Here is a 20,101-nt window from a genome sequence, read left to right as displayed (position 1 = left end):
CAAATTTAACATTTTTAAGTTACATTCTAAACCAGAAAAAAATTGCGTTGGTGCTTTAGAAATCGACATGCCTGCAATGTGATTCTGAGAAAAGAAATTGTTCTCGTTTGCAATATATATCACAAATATGATTTGTTAGACCAAACCCTTTTAATTCATTTTTGTCAGTTACTCAACACGTAACTGTGATTGCGTTGGCACTGGGCAGTCGATGATCTTTCCATTCGTTATTCTTGCATAGAATGCCGCGATAAAAAAGAAGGTAATAGTCATTGATAAGCATTATTATCATTATTTTTTGCTTAATTGTTATGTTATGAATCATTATAAGTTCTTGTTCTGATATTTATATATAAATATCAGGGACATAATATTTTTTTAACAATGAATAGATTGTGTCCTAAGTCTATATTGATAAATGATGTACGCAGAAAACAGGATTATTGATTGGGGGGGGGGTCTTTTTAAAGAGTCTTTTTTCTGAAATTCTTATTTGGAACAATGATAAAAATTATCGTGAACATTTGACATGTAGAACAAATTTATATATATGACGCACTAAATACCCACTCATTGGTTTGAAATTAAATAAAAAAAAAAGTTTGGTTTTTTTGTTTGTTTCAATTAGCTGCATCAAAAAGAAATAAAGCCACAGAAATGAACAAAAAATATGGTTCTACATATTAAGCATTGTATCATCGTTCTAAATCATTAATTCCCGCGCTCGCGTTGGATGTCATCTAGTGAAACAGGAAAATTTCAGATATATCTTGAAAGCCGTTTCGATCCCCACCACTAAACCATATATATTCTTGTTTATAATGGCATTATGATGCATCAAATAATGTAAAGTACATGACTCCCAGGAGTTGACTGTAACACCCACCCCTTGATCCTTCTGAAATAGAAAGTGATGATATATTTTGATAACTTTTGAGATCCTTATCTCCAAGCCATATTTATTTTTGCTCGTTGTGTCGTTGCGCTTCAAAAGGTGTATAAGTTATTTCCCTTGGAGAGACCTTGACTTTTTAGAACTTTTTAAAACTGGAAAAAATAAAGCATTTTATCTTATTCATATGTAGTGTTTGTCCCATGTGGGTAAATCCGAACCTAATGATGACCCTGCTTTGTTTAGATGACTTTAATATTGTACCAAATGCATTTTAATGTGTTTATCTTAAAATTTAAAAAGCGCTTTTCAAAATCATTGTGCATTGAGAGAAAAATACCAATGAAGAAATGATTTAAAAGTTGCTACTGTACACAGGTAAGAATGTAAGACCGAATCTTTAGAATCAGGTTTGTTTGGGGGGATGTGGAGGATCAACATTCAATTTAAATCATTTATTATCAATTTAAACTTGAATATTAGTTTTTTTTTTATCACGAAGAAAATAAGACTTTTAATGATATCTCAATAAGATATTTGGCAATTTTGCAAGGTATAATGTAATTTTTTTTAATAAAACATTTTTTACTAGTTTATAAAACTTTTTAAACCCCAAATTATATTTTGATTCTAGTAGATCATTCGACAATTAGGAGAATGTGAATGCATTTTTTTTTTAATTTTAAGGGAAAAGAAATCGTCGTTTTATTTCCAGTTAAGGAGAGATACATGCACGGATTAAAAAACCCCAAATGTTCAGGGGAGGGGCAACAGTTATTTGACTTTACCAGGAGGTTCCTCCGAGGCATATTTTTGGCAATTTTATAATAGCATTTAAAGAAATTTGAATTTTGGAACATGGGATAAATGCTAATTTTCTGCTACTATTCTAAAAAAGGATTATATTAGATTATTTAAAACCTTATTGCACATCTATTGGACAGACCCTATCATATCCCAATATTTGATGTGTTAATTCATTTTATTTGTGTTTTGAGATCTATATTTTTAAGAAGTGATTTACGTTTTATTTTCTGCTATTATTTCCTGGATGAAATAAGAAAAAATAAATAAAAGCGTATTTGACATCCATAGAACAGTCCCTATCATATTCTAAGATATGAAGAGTCTATTCGAATTCATTAAATCATTAGAGAAGTTCTGGGATCAAGCCTTTTTTTTTGGAATGATAAACGTCACTTTTATGCTATCATTTGACTCCTTGGATGATTTTTAAATTCATAAAACCCAATTGCACATCTTTAGGACAACCCCTATCATTTACCAAGGTATGATATTTCTATTCATTAAATATAAGAGGAGTCCTTGGATCTAGGATTTTTTGGAATGATAAACGTCAATTTATTGCTACATGTACTATTTGACTTTTTAAATTTAAATTTTTAAAACCTTATTGCGCATCTATAGGACAGACCCAGTCATTTCCAAAAAAGTGACATACCTTCTTCAGAAATTGTATGAGAAGTTCTGGGATCCAGCTTTATTAGGAGTGATAAACGTCAATTTTCTGCTACTATTTGACTCTATAGATGAAATTTAAATTTTTCAAACCTTATTGCACATCTATAAGACAGCCCCAATCATATCCTAAGAGGTGATGTAGGAGTTTTTGTTACCCAGCGATCCCCGTTACGATAAAAATATTCTGAAACCTGATCACAATTCAAAAAGACACCTCCAATGATATTCTAGAAGATCATTTGTCTACTGCCGGAAATGTTGACGTTTTTGAAACCAAATTTTCGTTAAAAAAAAGAAGTCATTTTTCAGCAACCAACTGACTCCCAGGACAAAATTGAAATTCCCGAAATTTTATCGCGCATCAGAATCTACGGTATATTCAAAAACATATTCCAAGAGATTATTTGTCTATCGTTGAAAATGAAGGAGTTCGAGGAAGAAGGTTTTTGTGGGAAAAACGTCATTTTATACTAAGTATTTTACCCCCAGGACTACCAGAGAATTTTTAAAATCGTTTTGCAAAACAAAATGCCACCCTCGGGTTCATTTTGCTGGTTTATAAGATGTAAGAGCAGTTTGAGAAGGTAAAACGTGACAGACGGACGGGCGGAACAGGAAAACAACAATATACCCGAACTTTTTAGAAAGTGAGTGTATAATAACATTGTTCAATCTTGTTTTTGTTATAGATGCAACTTAATTGTTGCGTAAATTGATCTTTATCAGTAAGTTTAAGTAAGTAAGTAAAGTTATAACACATACATGTATATGACATTTAAGCTAATGTGTAAAATAATTTATTTAGAAAATCATTATTTAAAAAAAAATATATTGCCATGACATTGATAAACTGGAAATAATGCAAAAAACTAAACCAATTAAATACATGATTTATGTTCATGTTCTAATTCTAGCTTTGGTATTTTATTTCTATCAGTCCTTGCAATCTGTATATCTAAATCAACACATTCACATATAAAAAGGTCTCCAATGTGTAGAAACGCATTTATAGGATAATTGGTCTTATCAATAAACATACATTTTGTGCAATGAAAGCCCTATTATCATCAGTAAGTAACAAACATACTTGTACAACAAAATGTATTTAAAATACAATATAGTAAATACGAATTATACAACTTGGAAAAATGCTTGATAATAATTATCTATTTTACAATAATTACGTCGAGACAAGAACGAGGTTAACATAATAAGTCATACATGTCATACAAACTCATTACATTTTATTAGTATCATTAACATTTAAAACACAATTGTAAAGTAAAACATAATATTAAAACAAAACTTAAAGTGGGTGCAGCTGATTTTCATCACTTTTCATCGTGTCAGAGATTTGTTCATACGATGAGCGTTTGCATTTTTTGAAGAACACATAAAGGACAAAAACTAAAGCTATAAGCAGGAAGACGGAGAGGGAAGTTACTTCGACTTCATCCGCCGTGTTATTGTCTGGAGGTTTTGGCTTTGTACACTGACCACAACTAGTAGGTGATTCTTTAAAATTGTGTGTATTTGTAGTTTGGTATTCACCTTCTTTTGATGATTTAAGATTTTTTGTACATGCAGCTGGGTATTTAACTTCTTTAATTGATTTAGTTGGCCATGGACAGTCGATAACATCAAACGTTTTGCTGAAGCAGATCCGTATTTCAGACAGCAATGGAGTCTACGATATAAAGTATTTTTTTTTATTTCATTATGTTTCTATAACAATGAGTTTTGAATACACAAAACCAAACTTCTAAGTGTGTACCTAGTATATTGTATTAACTATATGAAATAAAGACACTTATTTGTCTTGCCGTCAGGATGACTGACTTTCACTTACTTTTTAAAGGGGCATGGTCACGATTTTGGTCAAAATTTGTTTTTATGTTTTTATTATTTACAATGCTTTAGAAATGCATTTCTAATAAGCAAATTAAATTTGAGAGTTATTCGTAGAGTTATAAGCAAGATACAGGGCTCACAATTCTTTGTCATGTAAACAAGGCTTGTGCCCTCTTTTTGTTTACATAGGTTCAATATACTAGTAAAAAATCTTTTTCCAGCTTATTTGTCTATCTTAGATAAGCAGTTCTTTACGTTTAACACATTCGTTTAAGGTTTAACACTGAAATTTTTACTTCAACGTTCAAAATGTAAACAAGCGCTTTGTTTACATAGCAAAGAATTTCAAGCTCTGTAATTCGCTGATAACTCAACAAATGACACTCAAATTTCGGTTGCCTATTTAGAATGCCTTTCTGAAGCAATGTTAATATTAAAATCGGAAAATAATTTTTGACCAAAATCGTGACCATACCACTTTAAGTAGTTATGAACGATGCATTGTTCTTGACCTCTGGTAGAGACCCGAAGCCTTGACTTTTGCTAAATATCACAAACACTTCCGGTTTTGTTGAAGTTCGCTCAAATCTTTTGAAATGTTTTAGGTTGCTGATAGAAATGAATTAACATTTAAAGAAGAGAAAATATCTATTAAGATAACGCTTTCTTTGGATTGCTAAATATTTAAAACAATGTCGAGGACAAAATAAACAACAATTTTAAAGGGAGAACAATCTGTCATAGTAACAATCCGGAAACCAGTATTCCAAGGATTCTGGCTGTTTACTTAATGCTTACCCAGCAGGCATTCTAACGTTGATTCAACGTTGAAACAACGTCATGCCTCAACGTTGAAATGACGTTGAATTTTGGTTGAATATGAAAGTTGAATGGACGTTGAAATTTTGACGTTGATTCAACGTTGATATCTGACGTTGTTTCAACGTTGGTTTAACGTCTTCTGACGTTGTTACAACGTTTAAATTTAGTTGATATTTGGTTGAAATGCTACAACTGTTTGACCTTGAACACTGATTTTTTTTCGCTAATTGCAGTGAATCATTTTGCCTCAAATTATTTTATGAACAACATGACACCAGAACAAATATCATTAATCAATTTATTCAAGAGAGAAACAGTTAAATAAATTGAAAGTATCACTTAAAATCACTGATGGATAACCTAGCTCACATCTGTAGCCAGCTTTTCACAAAAACATTAGTTTAAGAAGATGAAAAAGAGTAAAATCATTAGTTCTGGTCAAGTGAACGTGAAAAACAGTCAATCTCTTCTCCTTCTTCCACCTCCTCCCACACGCTCCGGGGCATATTTTAGGAATTTAGCCAAATCTTCATTGAATTTTGATTCTGTATACTGTGTATGAGATGTCAATACAGTTTCTGAAACAGACATAAAGGTGCTTTATAATATATGTTCCTCTGTATATATTTTTTTCTTTACATAAAGACAATTCAACCAAAATTGGATCCTTTGATCTGCTCCAGTGGCTTTTTCCTTGCAGATCACGGGATCTAATTTCAATTAGATTGCCATAAAGATAACACACCATTTTTAAATAGATGTATACTGTAGATTCCTAATTAAACACAAGGAATTAATATCCATGTAAAATTGCCAAAAGCACATCTCACGGATTTTATGATCTCCCTATTAATTTTTGGCAGGTGTAAATTTAATGAATATATATGATAAAAATTATGTGTTCTAGCAATTTGATGCATTAAATAATTGAATCGCAAAATGAAGTAATCATGAAAAATGAGGAATCTACAGTACTCTGCGTCTGCACCAACTAATCAAATTATGTTTTAATTGTTTCAATCTACATGTACTACAAATGAGAAATTTGACAGTAGTAAAAATCAGAAAACATTTTACCTTTTATAAGGAGGTAGAGTTGGGAGGAACCAAAAGCTTTCTTTCCCCGTTTTCCCTTCATGTTAAGACCAGCCATGTACGAGTTTGTCATAGTTCTGAAAATAAATTGAAATATGTCATACTTCAAATACTTAGTATTTCATATCACTCTGAATACAATGTCATACATTGATTTTTTCAATAAATGATCTTTAATTATTCAGTAACATCATTCTTTATTTACCTTAACATTGCTTTCTTCATGTGGTCAGTACCATCTGTACCTCCAATCTTTTGAAGCAAGAATTTCTGAAATGCAATTGTTCATTTTCATTCATACTTTCAGTTTGTAGTGTTACTGCAATATATAAATTTACATTCCAAATATTTTTTGCATGTAAAGTGTGTGAAAAGATACTGAAGTAATAAGACCGTAACACACAAACGGAACTCAAAGGTTAAAATGACGAGTTTAACCGTGACATAACAAACTTTGAACGCTGTAAAATGCAACGTCACAAGCGAGAATCAAAGTTCACGCTTGTGGCTGTTACAATGGCTATTCCATTAATTTGAATTTATCCTTAAAATAAAATAGAAATTTTGACATATAAATCACATTTGCAGACAAAGCAAGAAGTTAGAAAAATGTAAATATAAGCTTTAAATCATTCTTTTTTGAAAGATATAGTCTCATAACTGCAGCGGTGTGTGCATACAAATTTTATAATGCGCATTAGTTATTTATGAAAATTTGTATGCACACACCGCTATTGTTATGATACAATATCTTTCATAAAATAATGATTCAATGCTCAAATGTATAATAAAGGAGAACATTATATTCATTCTATACACAATTTCTAATTTTAATTCTGCATTTCAGTCATTTTGTGTCATATCAAGAGAATAAAAAACCTGAGTCCAGCACCAAAGGTTTAATTTTTTTTGTAATAATTCCTGACTGTTAGAGAAAATCTTTGAGGGTTACTTCTTGTGATTTAACTTGAAGAATAATTCCCCTCACTTGATCAAGAATTTAGAGTTTATGTATATTCACCTCACCTCACCTAACCTCTTCTTGCCCGCTGGCACATAAGGCAGGCCCATTATGTATAGTATGTATATAAAAATACAACATAATTCTACACGAAACATGACAATTTACATCTATTTTCATTACTTACAAAGCTGGCTTTAAAGTCCCTGTTTTCAAGTCTTCTGTCTAAGGCTTCAAATCCTTCTTCTGAGTCTATGGTAACAAGATCAACGTCTTCTGTATTTGAAGCTGTTGTTACTGGACTCTTAAGAATGTCTCTTATTTCAACAAGAAGGTAGAGGACTCTTCTCTGAAATCCTGTGAAACAGAATATAACTAAGTATTAAACATTTAACACCCAAGGCATCATAAGCAAAAATTCTAGTCTCATAAAAGGTCCCTTGAATTGAAAATTTGTAACACATCTAACTGTACTCACTTTCTTCGGTCATGGGAAAGGAGTCTGTTGAGGACTGATGCTGCTTTCGCTTAGAAAGAGATGGAAGTGTTGGGGTGCTCTCTACACTTAACCTGCTACAAGGCCTATCATAGCTCCTGGAATGTTCAGATCCTTTGTTAAGTCTTTTTGGGCTTTCTCTTCTCAGGGTTGACCTTTCACTGCTTTGTGACATAGAGTGCCTTGACCTATTGTGATGCCTGTCTCTGCTTTTTGATCTTGAAAATCTTGAGCTGTTCAAAGAGTGAACAGGACTCCTGGACCTTGAGATTCGTGACCTTTGTGTTGAGCGAATTGGACTTCTGGATGTTGAAATTCTTGGCCTTTGTGTTGAGCGAATTGGACTTCTGGGTGTTGAAATTCTGGGCCTTTGTGTTGAGCGAATTGGACTTCTGGATGTTGAAATTCTGGGCCTTTGTGTTGAGCGAATTGGACTTCTGGATGTTGAAATTCTGGGCCTTTGTGTTGAGCGAATTGGACTTCTGGATGTTGAAATTCTGGACCTTTGTGTTGAGCGAATTGGACTTCTGGGTGTTGAAATTCTGGGCCTTTGTGTTGAGCGAATTGGACTTCTGGATGTTGAAATTCTGGACCTTTGTGTTGAGCGAATTGGATTTCTGGATGTTGAAATTCTGGGCCTTTGTGTTGAGCGAATTGGACTTCTGGATGTTGAAATTCTGGGCCTTTGTGTTGAGCGAATTGGACTTCTGGGTGTTGAAATTCTGGGCCTTTGTGTTGAGCGAATTGGACTTCTGGATGTTGAAATTCTGGACCTTTGTGTTGAGCGAATTGGACTTCTGGATGTTGAAATTCTGGACCTTTGTGTTGAGCGAATTGGACTTCTGGATGTTGAAATTCTGGACCTTTGTGTTGAGCGAATGGGACTTCTTGGTGACATCGACCTATTCATCGAGCTCTCCCGACTGTTTGAACTAGCCCAGGACTTGCTTGGTGTAATAGACCTGCTACGTCTGGTTTCCATTTCATCTCTAGTAGAAGGTGAAGGTGATCGAGACCTGGACGACTGAAGTGATGACTGGTCTTGGTTTTTTTTAGAAGAGATTTTTTGGGGTGGTTTTGGCGGCATAACTGGTGCTGAAGTATAATATCAAATTGTTGGAAAATGCTCCAAAAAAAAAAAGGAATTACCATAATAAATTGTCCTCTTTTATATCTGGATATATATTTGCATAACAATATCTAACCTGCTACAGGTAACTTCTTCTGCATTTTTATTGATGAATTGTCTTCAGCAGAATCTAATTAAACAAAATTTATATATATTTCATTAATCAAAATATCAAAGTAAATAACAAATAAAATAATCTTCAAGTTTGTAGATAAATTGCAAGCTCACCCATAATAAAGTCACTCATGACCTTCTTTTTTGGTTTCCTTTTCATTACTGGTTCTGAGTCACACTCAGATTCCACCGCTGTCGTCTCATCATAGTCCTCACATTCTCGATAGTCGTCTTTATTTAAAAGAAAAACAATGCATGAAGAGAAGGTACAATTGACTTGATGAGAAATGTATACAAAAAATTCTTTGTTAACTTTGTTGACTTCCCTACATTTTTTACATCTTCAAACATAAATTACTCAGTTTCTTATCAATAAATTAAGAAGTTACCTGATGAAAACTTGATCTTTATCAGATCAAATGAAAGCCATTTGTCAGCAGGTTTCTTGCATTCTTTGAGTGCAGATTTTGCATTTGATGTATTTGGCCATCTTATGCGATTTCCTTCAACCCATACACTGGGTATGGCAAGCTCCATCTCTTTTTCATCCTCTCTCCACACAGCTCTTACCCACTTCTTGTCCATCTTAATTTAAAAAATCAAAATTAAGCAAAATGCTTAAACATATTATGTTTTTCAATAAATAACATAGTTTGTTTTTTGTCATCAATGTCACAAGAAAAGAGTTCTTTGAGTTGTAATGTTTAAAAAAAAATTATTATCTGACATATATTTTATTATAAAGTCACCAATTCAGTATTGAAGAAATTACAATTACCGGTAGAACTAATTTAGCAATATATATCTCTCTTTACAATACTTGATAGTGCTAAAAACCAACCTTATCCTAATATTGCCTTTCAATTCCATGCAGCAAAGGAAACAGCACATATTTCCCATCATAAGGCAAACATGCAACTTTTCTATCTATGTCATGCTTTCTGATTATTTTTTCCCGTCCATGCCTCTGCAATGTTGTGTTTTTCACAACGGCAACATTTATTAATTTCGATTCACATGGATTAATAAATAAATTTTCCAGTCTCTGTTGTGAAACAACTTTGCATATCAATTCTCCATTTTCTCTTTTTTCTTGCAAAAATGCAAACGACTGATCTTTTAAAAGTAAACAACTGTCTTTTCTTTTTGTGGAAAGATAGGTTGTTGAAACATTCATCCATGGTTTGACAGTAGTTCTTTCCAGTTCAAACAACCGTTTAGCAACTTGAGCAATAGGATTTTGTGCTTTCTTCACAAATTTCTTTAACTTTTGAAGATAGTTTTCAAATCTAAAGGCACTTAGTTCATTTAGTGAAACACCATAATTTTTAACATCATCACTTATGTGTACAAGAGAGTGAATGTTGTAGGTAGTAAATGTCTCTCCGTATATCTGGGGTGCTTTCTTGACAAAGTATTCAAGCAATTCTTTTGCATAATTCAGGTAGTGATTCCTAGAAGCATCTCTGGAGTCAAGTAATATTGACATGGCAACCGTTAGAGCTAGGAAATGTTGATACATTTGGTCATGCATTATGTTGCGGAAAATAAGTGGGCCAGTGTATAGAATGCATTGCCTGTACTCTGTTGCCTTCCATCGATCGAGAACCTCAAGCGAACGTGGCTGTCTTGCGAATTCTCGAGGCATTTTCCCATTCAGAGCAACAAGTTTGTCCGAAAGTAATTCTATTTGCAGATGGGATAGCTTGCACTCTCGTGGTCCTGATTTTAAAAACATCAAAATTCTTTTCATCACACCAAGACACACAAGATGCATATAATCAAGCGGAAACGATTTGATACAATCGATACCAATATCAACTAAAGGTGACCTCTTTAATTGATAATCAGTATACTGCAATTCATTGAAATCTTCTTTAGTTCTCTTTTCCGGCATATTCATGCCGTCTGGTTGTTCAAAAACAACACGTCCACGCCATACACCTTTAATTGTGCATCTATCGCATCCAAAGTATGCATTGTGTCTTTTAGTACATTTCAAAAATGACCTTGCAGGAGCATCACAAATAAATGAGTCAATTATCACAGCAAAATGTTTATCATTCAATTGAAACCCAGTATTTTCAACATTACAAAGTTCTTCAACAAAGTCCAGCAAATACTCCTCAACTGAGTCTGGTTTCTTTGTTCCACAGAACAAAGCAACAATAAATGGTTCAAAACTATTGACACTGCATAGGATTGGCCAAAATTGTACCGAGGAAGACTTAAATAATGGTACTCCATCGATGTTAAATGAAAGTTTAATTGAGTTTTCATCTTCAAAATGATTTGGATGTAATGACACAGTTTTCGTAAGTCCTGATAGCAGCCCAAAATAATAATAATTGCCACCACATTTTCTAATGATATCAATACTTTGAGGTGTCTGAAGTAAAGTACGTGCATCTTTTGGTACTCTGTGGCCTTGCTTTCTAAAAATTTCAAGTATATGATTAATGCATGATCTAGTGCATTTAAACTTTGTAGCCCATTCTGCAATTTGTGATGGTAAACATTCCTCAGGCTCATTTTCATTATCTTCATCACTTGTTAAAACAACGGACATGGAAGAATCACTGTCATAATCTGCTGGTTCATTAATGTGCTGCTGTTGCTGATCTTCCCCAGAATCTGACTGCACAGAGGAGGTGTACCTTTCAGGAGTTGTCTGCTGGCCCCCAACTGCCTGCAGTTGATTTTCAACATCATTTTCACTGCTGCTTGATTGTGCAAGCGCATGAACAAATGTATTGTACCGTCTCCAGTTTCTGAGATAGGCCATGTCTTAAATAGAACAAAAAAATACATGCACGTGCAGCTAGTTTTTGTTTCTATTGTTTGTATTGATTAACCATTATAAATAATATCATCACTTTGAGTTAATATTAACATCATAATCATTACAAATATAAATACTTATATACTAGGCCTAAAGTACTGTCTTCAATACTGTGAATTGAATATGGACTGTTAGTGTAAAGGAATTTATTGTTTTCCTTTAAAGACCATCGAAGGTAAAAGATAAGATTATTACTTTCTATATACTGTATTACAAAACGGCTTCGATCAGTTGCCTGGGTACACTTATTGAGTATTAAAACTTGCATCGTTATGTTGGAGACCAAAGATCAACGACAACAATAAAATCCCAATTCTATTTATAGTTTCACTCTTCTGTTAACTTGTACGTAAATCGGAAATTCTCTTAGTTAACTCGTCCAAAGAGTCATTCGTGATACGTGTGAACTATCGTACATAACATTACTAACGTTAGTGGTGAAAAATAAAAATAAAAACACCACAAAAAACACCAAAAACTTAAAGACATTTTCAAGGCTAACAATACTTTGATATTATTAGACTAATGTAAGTTAGAGATCGATCAATTTTTACATGCATTCTCTGTTCGTTAGTGGTGAATTCAAAAACACGCGCCATGCGGTTAAGCATTTTTTTCTAGCTTGAAAAAATAAAAACATTATACAACATGCATTATATAATTGAAAGAAACACTTACTTTACTATTTTAGAGGATGAAATCCAAAATGTCCTTGTATTAAAGGTCGATGTAGAATTTATAAATGCTGCTCCTCACGGTCTCAAGTTTGGAATGGCGTTCAAAATGGCTTCCCAGCTAGGATATCTTATCCCCAGCTGGACACTGGTTCTTTGTTTCAGTTGGCGCGGTAATTGTTTGCGCCAGTAATTAATACTTGTCTGGCCAGCATGCGCTTTCAAGCTGAGCAGATATGGAGGATGTGCAATAGATCAATGGCTATCGCGCACCTTGCCGCATAATTTGTTTACATGCGCTAACTTTCGCCATAACTGAATTTATTTCACTATCAACAGTTTTATTCATTAACACTATATATATAAATGATTCATAAAGTTACTTAAATCATTTCAAGCTGTGTAGATATTTGGGGGGGGGGGGGGGGGTTACAAGATCAATGCCTATCGCGCGCTTTCCGCATACATGTAAATTCTTTACATGTGCGATTTTTTGCCATCACTGATGATGTTTTTTTTCACTTTTTATGCCCACAAATTACAGAATTCAATAATTACACGAAATTATGAAAAATACAATTTTATAAATATATGTATGAGAAATTTGGTCGATATTGGTCAGAATATCTGACGTCTAACTAACGTTGAAAATTTGTCATGTTGATAACGTCTTTTTCTTTAACGTCGCACAACGTTGTATTTTGGTTGATCAACGTCGTCAACCATGATCAACGTATTTTCAACGTTGGTACAACGTCGTATGCCTGCTGGGTAGTTTGGCCATGATAAATGTTTCTCTTTTGAAACTATCACTTTAAGTTGCCAATCATATTAAGCACGCGCAGAAAATTACCTATGTGGTATGTAGTTATTTCCTCACCAGTAATTGATTTCAGTCGGTATTGTCTTATTTATTTGTGTCATTAATTAGAGGACATATTAGTTATCAGTTAGAAATATTTAAAATTTCATTATTTTATTTTGTATTTTTTAATTTATTCTATTTTTGGAGTTGATTTTCATCAACTCACCTATGCAGTTACTCTGGCAAACCGAAAGCGAAACAGTGTTTGGACCTCATCACAAATCATCACCGCTGACAAGACTTATTTCTTGGAAATAATAAAAAAAAAATTCGATTTAAGGTAACTCCGTACCTATAAAATCATGGGTTCAAAGTTAAAAACATAACTTTTTTTTAACTTAGTGGACTTGAATTTCATCAAAAAATCAATGAAATATATATGTATCCATACTATTTAAGATGTAAGGTAATAAAAACCAAAGGCTGAAATTATCATCTGAAAATCACACTTTTTTGTTTAAAAATTAAATATAGGTGGATGGATACTTGTTTGTATATTTAAATTGTATTGCTTACTTTGCCAGAAAACTAAAATTAATTAAAAAAAAAAGAAAAAATTTGTTTACATTAGAAAAGTTATAGCATTTAGATATATCACTCAGAGAAAAGTAGAAAAGAGTTTTTTCCCTTTGTCATTATTGAATTATGTCGAATTCAAGGATGAAAAACGCTTATTAAATATCTCCAAGTAAACAATGATTTGAGTTTTTGATGTGCACCTATCATAACATAGAAATTAAAAATCTTCTTGCAAGAATTTGAATGAATTCATGGTTTATGTAAAATGTATGACGTCACAGGAGGGTGGATTTACTTTAATGTAAGCTGAAGCATTGTTTTTCAAGAAAACGTATCTATAAACACTTAGAAATTACTCAGATTTTATATCATACGAACAGATAAGATATTTTTGTAGTCTCGTGTATTCCTACGCCAGAGTTTAATATAGTCTCGTTCAACCAAACGCTCGGCTGTCTCCGTAAATCTCCGACATGCAGAGAGGCTCTCTAGCTTTTGGGAGATTAACGGAGACAGCCGAGCGTCTGGTTAAACGAGACAAGAGTTCGATATCAATAGTGCTTGGATCCATGCAATTTTTAGAATTGTTTCAATTACTAATACATTTCGTTTGAAATCTATCTATAAATATAACAGAACATGATTCTTATGGCTTTTCTCGAAATTATTGTTTGAAAAGTCTAAAAATTCATATTATAAAAAAGTGCACAATTCAAATACAGACTAGAAACTAATTGCCACGTAAATAATAAGTTGATTTTAAAATGAATGATAATCGATAAAATCATCTCCCGTCAGTACTTCAGTACTTTGATATAGGTTGAGCACTTAGAAGTTTTGTTAAGTGTACTTTATTCTTAATACATATTGTTATCAATACTTACACATTTGTTTTCGTTCCAAATTATGTTCGATTTAAATCTGGTACTCCCTTCCATGGCTGACTGAACGTCATTAATCTATGAAAAACACGAACAAAAAGTCAACAAATATTATCACAAAGTGATGTATTTATTCCATAAACAATGGCACAGCCAGACATATGCACGGGATATACTGTGGAATCATTAAAATTCGTGGGGGCCAATTTTCGTGATTTGCTGAAATTTCATAGGTTCGTGGGGATGTAATTTCGTGTATTTTCTTATACCTACAAATGAAAATATGGCTTTATAACCCTATTTTTTAATTGGTGGAGGATGTTTATTCGTGGTTGAGAGGTACCCACGAATTCCACTAAAATTGAGCCACCGCGAAGTCTAATGATTCCACAGTACATGTAATAACCAATTGAATAAAACTGGCTTCAGCAATTGATCTTTATTTGTGGGAGTTTTAACATGAATCTCGGCGAAATATTATTGGCTCCTTATATATATATATATATATATATATATATATATATATATATATATATATATATATATATATATATATATATATATATATATATATATATATATATATATATATATATATATATATATATATATACGTTGGCTTGATCAACAGTGTGTTACACTGCATACTTTAAATATTGATTCACTCAATCTGTTGTTCCCAAAAAATGATGTAAAAACTGTTTTGCTTGGGCTGACTTGCTTGTCATTAATTGTAGGGATACGTACAAAACAGGAGGATTTTTCATTTATTGATGAAACAAAGTCATGCAAACATTGTATGGTACAAAAAATTACAAACTTTAGTAATATCATTAAATAATTTAATTCTAGTTGCAACACGCTTCCTGATTTGTTGAAAAATTAATTTATATCGTAAAAAATAGTTGCCTACGTCTTAGTAAGACTAACGTTAAAAATCTATCAATCCTCCAGACGTTACGTTTGAATTTTGTACAATTTGATGTCATTTTATAGATCAGATGGCTGTCAACAATTGATAGCAAAAAAATTAAATTATAAAGAATGAATTCAATATTTATGAGTTTTATACGATATAAAATGGTTTGAAAAAGTTTACGCTTTTTAATTAACAGCTTCGCGGTTTATAAATCGTAAACTGTCCCATACAATTTATATCGTATAAAACTTATAAATATTGAATTCATTCCTAAAATAAACTTGCCAAAAAGTTTAACAATTATAGTAATATCATAAAATAAACTTGCCGTATATGTCTTGATGTTGTTTTCTGTTATTTTTTTCTTCGAAAGGATACTATAAGTAAAAACAAAAAGATATCTTTGTATCCATGAAAATATGTGATGTATGCAGAAGAAGTTGGCTTATTTTAAAATATGTTTGCATCATAAAATTTGAAGAAAACTGTATTTGTGATTTTTCAAAAAAATTTCTTATTAAATAAAGAGTTTTACAAACAAGTAGCTGTAATCATATAAAGAGTTACCTGGTTACGTTATACTGTTTAGCCAATTGTAAGGCTTTCTTAAAATAGTCCAATGTTGTGCTCACTTTTTCAACGCTATTTGCACATGATCCATGCTTTCTCCATTCGTAAGACCTTTCAGTATGTACAAGAATACTTTATTTATAATAGATATGTTACAGAAATGGTATGTGTGTTCTATTAAAATATGTCTTTCATCTTTCTTATACACGTACGAACTAATAGATTTAAAAATGATTTCATTATTGATATTGTTCTAGACGCTTTTAACTTATTTTTAATTGTTTAAAATAGATATAATGGATTAAAGGTACTAAAAGTTTAATTTACAGGTCTGTTAATATGACTATTTTTTACCAGAAATCTGTATTTTTTTTAGTTAAGTCCAGGTTTGGCCAAAACTTGTCCAATGTTTTCTTAATCGACTACAAAAACAGGGTGACAAATGTATCAACTAGTTTTCGTATTTAAAAATTTAAGAATTTAAGAGTTTTCAACCATTTTTTGCGAAAACCAGTTTCCAAAATCGATATAGTGTTAGTAGAAGTGTTAGCAGTTATAGTAGTAGTAGAAGTAAAAAAGAAGAAGTTGCATTAGTAGTAGTAATAGTTGTAGTAGTTGTTAAAAAGAAATAGTAGTAGTAGTAAAGAAGAAGAAGAAGAAGACGCTGACGAGAAATAAGTGGTAGTAGTAGTAGTAGTAGTAGTAGTAGTAGTAGTAGTAGTAGTAGTAGTAGTAGTAGCAGTAGCATTAGTGGTAGTAATAGTTGTAGTAGAAGTAGTAGTAGTATAAAAAAAGAAATAGTAGTAGCACTGTGGTTGTAATAGTCGAGTATAAGTAGTAGTACTAGTAATAGTAGATGTAGTAGTAATAGTGAAGAAGAAGAAGAAGAAGAAGAAGAAGAAGAAGAAGAAGAAGAAGAAGAAGAAGAAGAAGAAGAAGAAGAAGTATTAGTTGGAGTAATAGTAGGAGTAGCACTGTATATTCCTTTTTTACGCGAGTACTAAATTCCGCAATTCAGCGGTTTTCCATCAAAGCGCGAGAACATAAAATCGCAAATACTGAAACTTTATCATTGTTTCATATAGTTCACATTTGTCCAAAAACTAAAAGCGAGGTCTTAAAGTTTGCGAGACGAGCTTGTCGCGATTTTACGTGGAATATAATTCCTCACGTTTAATTAGGAATTTACAGTATTGTGAAATACATGTGGTTGTTATATGATGTAAGTAGCAGTTATAGAAAAGGTAGAATAAAAAGTACACTGAGTCGAAGTTGTATCAGCATAAGTAATACCTAGTTAAAGCAGTTGTAGTAGTGGTTGTAGTAGCAGTATCTTTATGACTCATTTATTTTTTAACGGTTTGAATGAAATGATGCAGAAAATACAAAAATACCGTTATCTGTGACCCATCAAATGTGTTGTTGCAATAATCCGGATTTCTTCCATTTTTGTTTGAGGGCCTGCATGTTTTCGTAAGATTTAATATTCGTGATATTGCAAAAAATTTACAGGTCATCAAATTTTAAAACTATATTCATTATCATCATTTAATTATAAGGTTATGTGCCAAACGTTTAATGAAACAACTCGTCATTTTTTAATAGCAGGTACGGTAGGTTCTGATGATGATATACTAGTAGTCAACATGGAAAATGCTTACATACCATAATCCATGGATTGTCCAAATATGCTTCTGGTAACAATTCTGAAAGCATTAATATCAATAATATCATATTTTTTTTCGAATAAATCCGTGATTGAGAGAGCCTAATAACTTTAGAACTTACATTCAATCCCATTGCTCTATTACGATAGAATATGTTCTAAACAATCCATGATGAAAAAAAATCTTAATCATACATACAAGGAATTGGAACGGTTTACATTGTTAGAAAAAAAAATAGTTTTTTACAAGTTGATAAATAAACAACCATGCAAAATTGTAATTAATTAAATGTAATATTATAAATTTTTATTAACATACCGTGTTTTTATCGCTGCAGTAGGTAATAGGCCATTGAAATGCCAGTGTAAAATAATCAAATGATGCTGCTTCTACGTGGCTTGGTTGAAGTAAGAGAAATGAACATAACACTATGAGAATGTTACCACTAAGTAGAAAACAACGGAAATCAAAACCCGCTTTTATTTTCTTTTCTTTTTTAAGAAAATTGTGACTATTCTCTCGTGTTTTACTATTTTGTACACTATTTTATATAATACTACAGTCAGTATAAGCATATCTTTTAACAACATACACCATAGCATAGCCTAGCATTGAAATGTCATAGCATTGGAATCTCATATCATAGCATTCAATCTCATAGAATCTCATTCGTCATTACATGACATAACATACCATACCATATATACAACATTATTTTAACTCGGTTTAAGAGGTTTTTATTTGAAAAAATAAATGTTCACATTGCAGATTTGTGGTAAACTTTGGCTTTCTATCATTTTACTTCAAAATTTGTGGAACTCTTCTGTGTATGGAGGCGTTTAGTTCAAATTTAATAGCATACCATATCATTAAGCCCTTCATTTCAATTTCCCATAGCATAGAATGCAAATCTCATAACATAAACTTGTAAAAGATATGCAAGAAATGACTCTAGTACCCCCGAATACATTAAAAAAAAAACAATTATATCCAAGTACATTGCCAGTGAAAACTTCACATGATCATAGAGTAAATAATACTTACCTACATTCTAGCAGAAAAAGGACTGAAAACAGTAGTCTAAGTGAAAAAGGTAAGTCGATCCCTTGTAAACAGCAAAGTCTGCCAAACAAATGAATATTAATTTATATTTCAAAAGCATATTTTTTGGAAAGGATGGGGGGAGGGGTTTTTCTTTATATATGCATAGGAATTTGTTTTAAAAATCTTTTAAATTGATTCATTTCAAAAGGTTTTAATATTGTTACGATTATGCATTATGACCATTATGTAAAATTGGAAAATTTTGAATAAAGGAAATTTAAGTTATAATATTAATGCATATGACAGAGTTCTACTGTTGTATTCAAACTTGTATTCTGCAGGTCGGTAGCCTTATACCCACTAAACGATGGATTATCTGAGGCAAAATTTGTTTTCTGATGAAAGTTGGAGGATTGAATAAACGTCGAAATCTAATATTTAGTAATATACATGAGCTTTCGAAATGCCATGTTCCTGAAAAGTATAGGAAATGCACATTCGACCAAAAAATCTGCACTTGTTTAAATATAAACATGCAATCTTAGATTCTTGTCAGATACACAAATGTGAAAAGCAAAAGCAAATAAATCCATAAATAAATAAATATTTTTTTTAAAATTTAATTTGTGAAACATATACTTTGTAAATGTATGATATCTGTGTTTTCGATAACATAGAAAAACCACACTGTAAGTTTACCTCTGTTGGTGAAAACTATTTTAAGATATACAAGTCGAAGCTCTATTTCGTATTTATTGGTTCTTGATACGACGTTTAAACCAATGTAATATCGTATAAACAACTTTAGAAACATACCTAGAGGTAACAGGCATCACTTGATTTTGCTTATTGCTTTATCAATACTTAAACACTTTTCAGTTGCATGAATAATTATCTCCGGCTTTGACAAATGTGACTTAGTACCAATACTATTACAAATATATATATATATATATATATATATATATATATATATATATATATATATATATATATATATATATATATATATATATATATATATATATATGTCCTAACGAAACAAAATTTGACACTTTAAAATGTATGCTCAAGTGTCTATCGTAAATTCTAACTGTCAGATATCATTTGACATGACCATTTTAAATAAATTAATAAAGCTACGTGAGAGACGTAAGTTTCATATTCTTTTTAAGAGAAATCATTGCAATCAGAAAGTTTAGATACTCTTAATTTATTTATATTTTTCATTACTGCAGTTACAAGTGGCTATATACATTTAGCTAAGATCAAACACAT

The 20,101-nt window shown here is 31.8% G+C and overlaps 2 protein-coding genes across 2 annotated transcripts; both read right to left on the bottom strand.

Annotated features, from left to right (window-relative positions):
• Positions 1 to 3,154: 3,154 nt before the first annotated feature.
• On the bottom strand, positions 3,155 to 19,656 carry LOC105318465 (ribonuclease Oy-like). The gene is made up of 10 exons (XM_066072510.1): positions 19,640 to 19,656; positions 18,824 to 18,901; positions 18,098 to 18,176; positions 17,778 to 17,818; positions 17,507 to 17,573; positions 16,467 to 16,534; positions 16,110 to 16,223; positions 15,871 to 15,919; positions 14,627 to 14,701; positions 3,155 to 4,061 (listed from the first exon to the last, which is right to left on the bottom strand). The coding sequence occupies exons 1-10, from the start codon at positions 19,654 to 19,656 to the stop codon at positions 3,681 to 3,683; spliced, it is 969 nt and encodes a 322-aa protein (XP_065928582.1). The 3' UTR covers positions 3,155 to 3,680.
• Positions 5,329 to 10,831, bottom strand: LOC117692314 (putative uncharacterized protein ENSP00000383309). The gene is made up of 9 exons (XM_066072079.1): positions 9,684 to 10,831; positions 9,232 to 9,427; positions 8,957 to 9,073; positions 8,805 to 8,858; positions 7,582 to 8,694; positions 7,291 to 7,460; positions 6,348 to 6,412; positions 6,125 to 6,219; positions 5,329 to 5,625 (listed from the first exon to the last, which is right to left on the bottom strand). The coding sequence occupies exons 2-9, from the start codon at positions 9,425 to 9,427 to the stop codon at positions 5,507 to 5,509; spliced, it is 1,929 nt and encodes a 642-aa protein (XP_065928151.1). The 5' UTR covers positions 9,684 to 10,831; the 3' UTR covers positions 5,329 to 5,506.
• Positions 19,657 to 20,101: the final 445 nt, after the last annotated feature.

This window comes from Magallana gigas, chromosome 9 (genome assembly GCF_963853765.1).
Source record: "Magallana gigas chromosome 9, xbMagGiga1.1, whole genome shotgun sequence".
Taxonomy (NCBI): Eukaryota; Metazoa; Mollusca; class Bivalvia; order Ostreida; family Ostreidae; genus Magallana; species Magallana gigas.
This window is presented reverse-complemented; position numbering and strand designations above follow the sequence as displayed.

Bases quoted from the DNA above. Each gene is read 5' to 3' on its own strand.
- LOC117692314 (XM_066072079.1), bottom strand. From the start codon at position 9,427: ATGGACAAGAAGTGGGTAAGAGCTGTGTGGAGAGAGGATGAAAAAGAG. The intron at 8,859-8,956 runs GTGAGCTTGCAA...TTGTTTAATTAG, and splicing joins CATGAGTGACTTTATTATGG to ATTCTGCTGAAGACAATTCA. The intron at 7,461-7,581 runs GTGAGTACAGTT...TCTGTTTCACAG, and splicing joins CTTTCCCATGACCGAAGAAA to GATTTCAGAGAAGAGTCCTC.
- LOC105318465 (XM_066072510.1), bottom strand. The intron at 18,177-18,823 runs GTAAGTATTATT...ACTTCAACCAAG, and splicing joins CTTTTTCTGCTAGAATGTAG to CCACGTAGAAGCAGCATCAT. The intron at 15,920-16,109 runs GTAACTCTTTAT...TTTTACTTATAG, and splicing joins AAACAGTATAACGTAACCAG to TATCCTTTCGAAGAAAAAAA.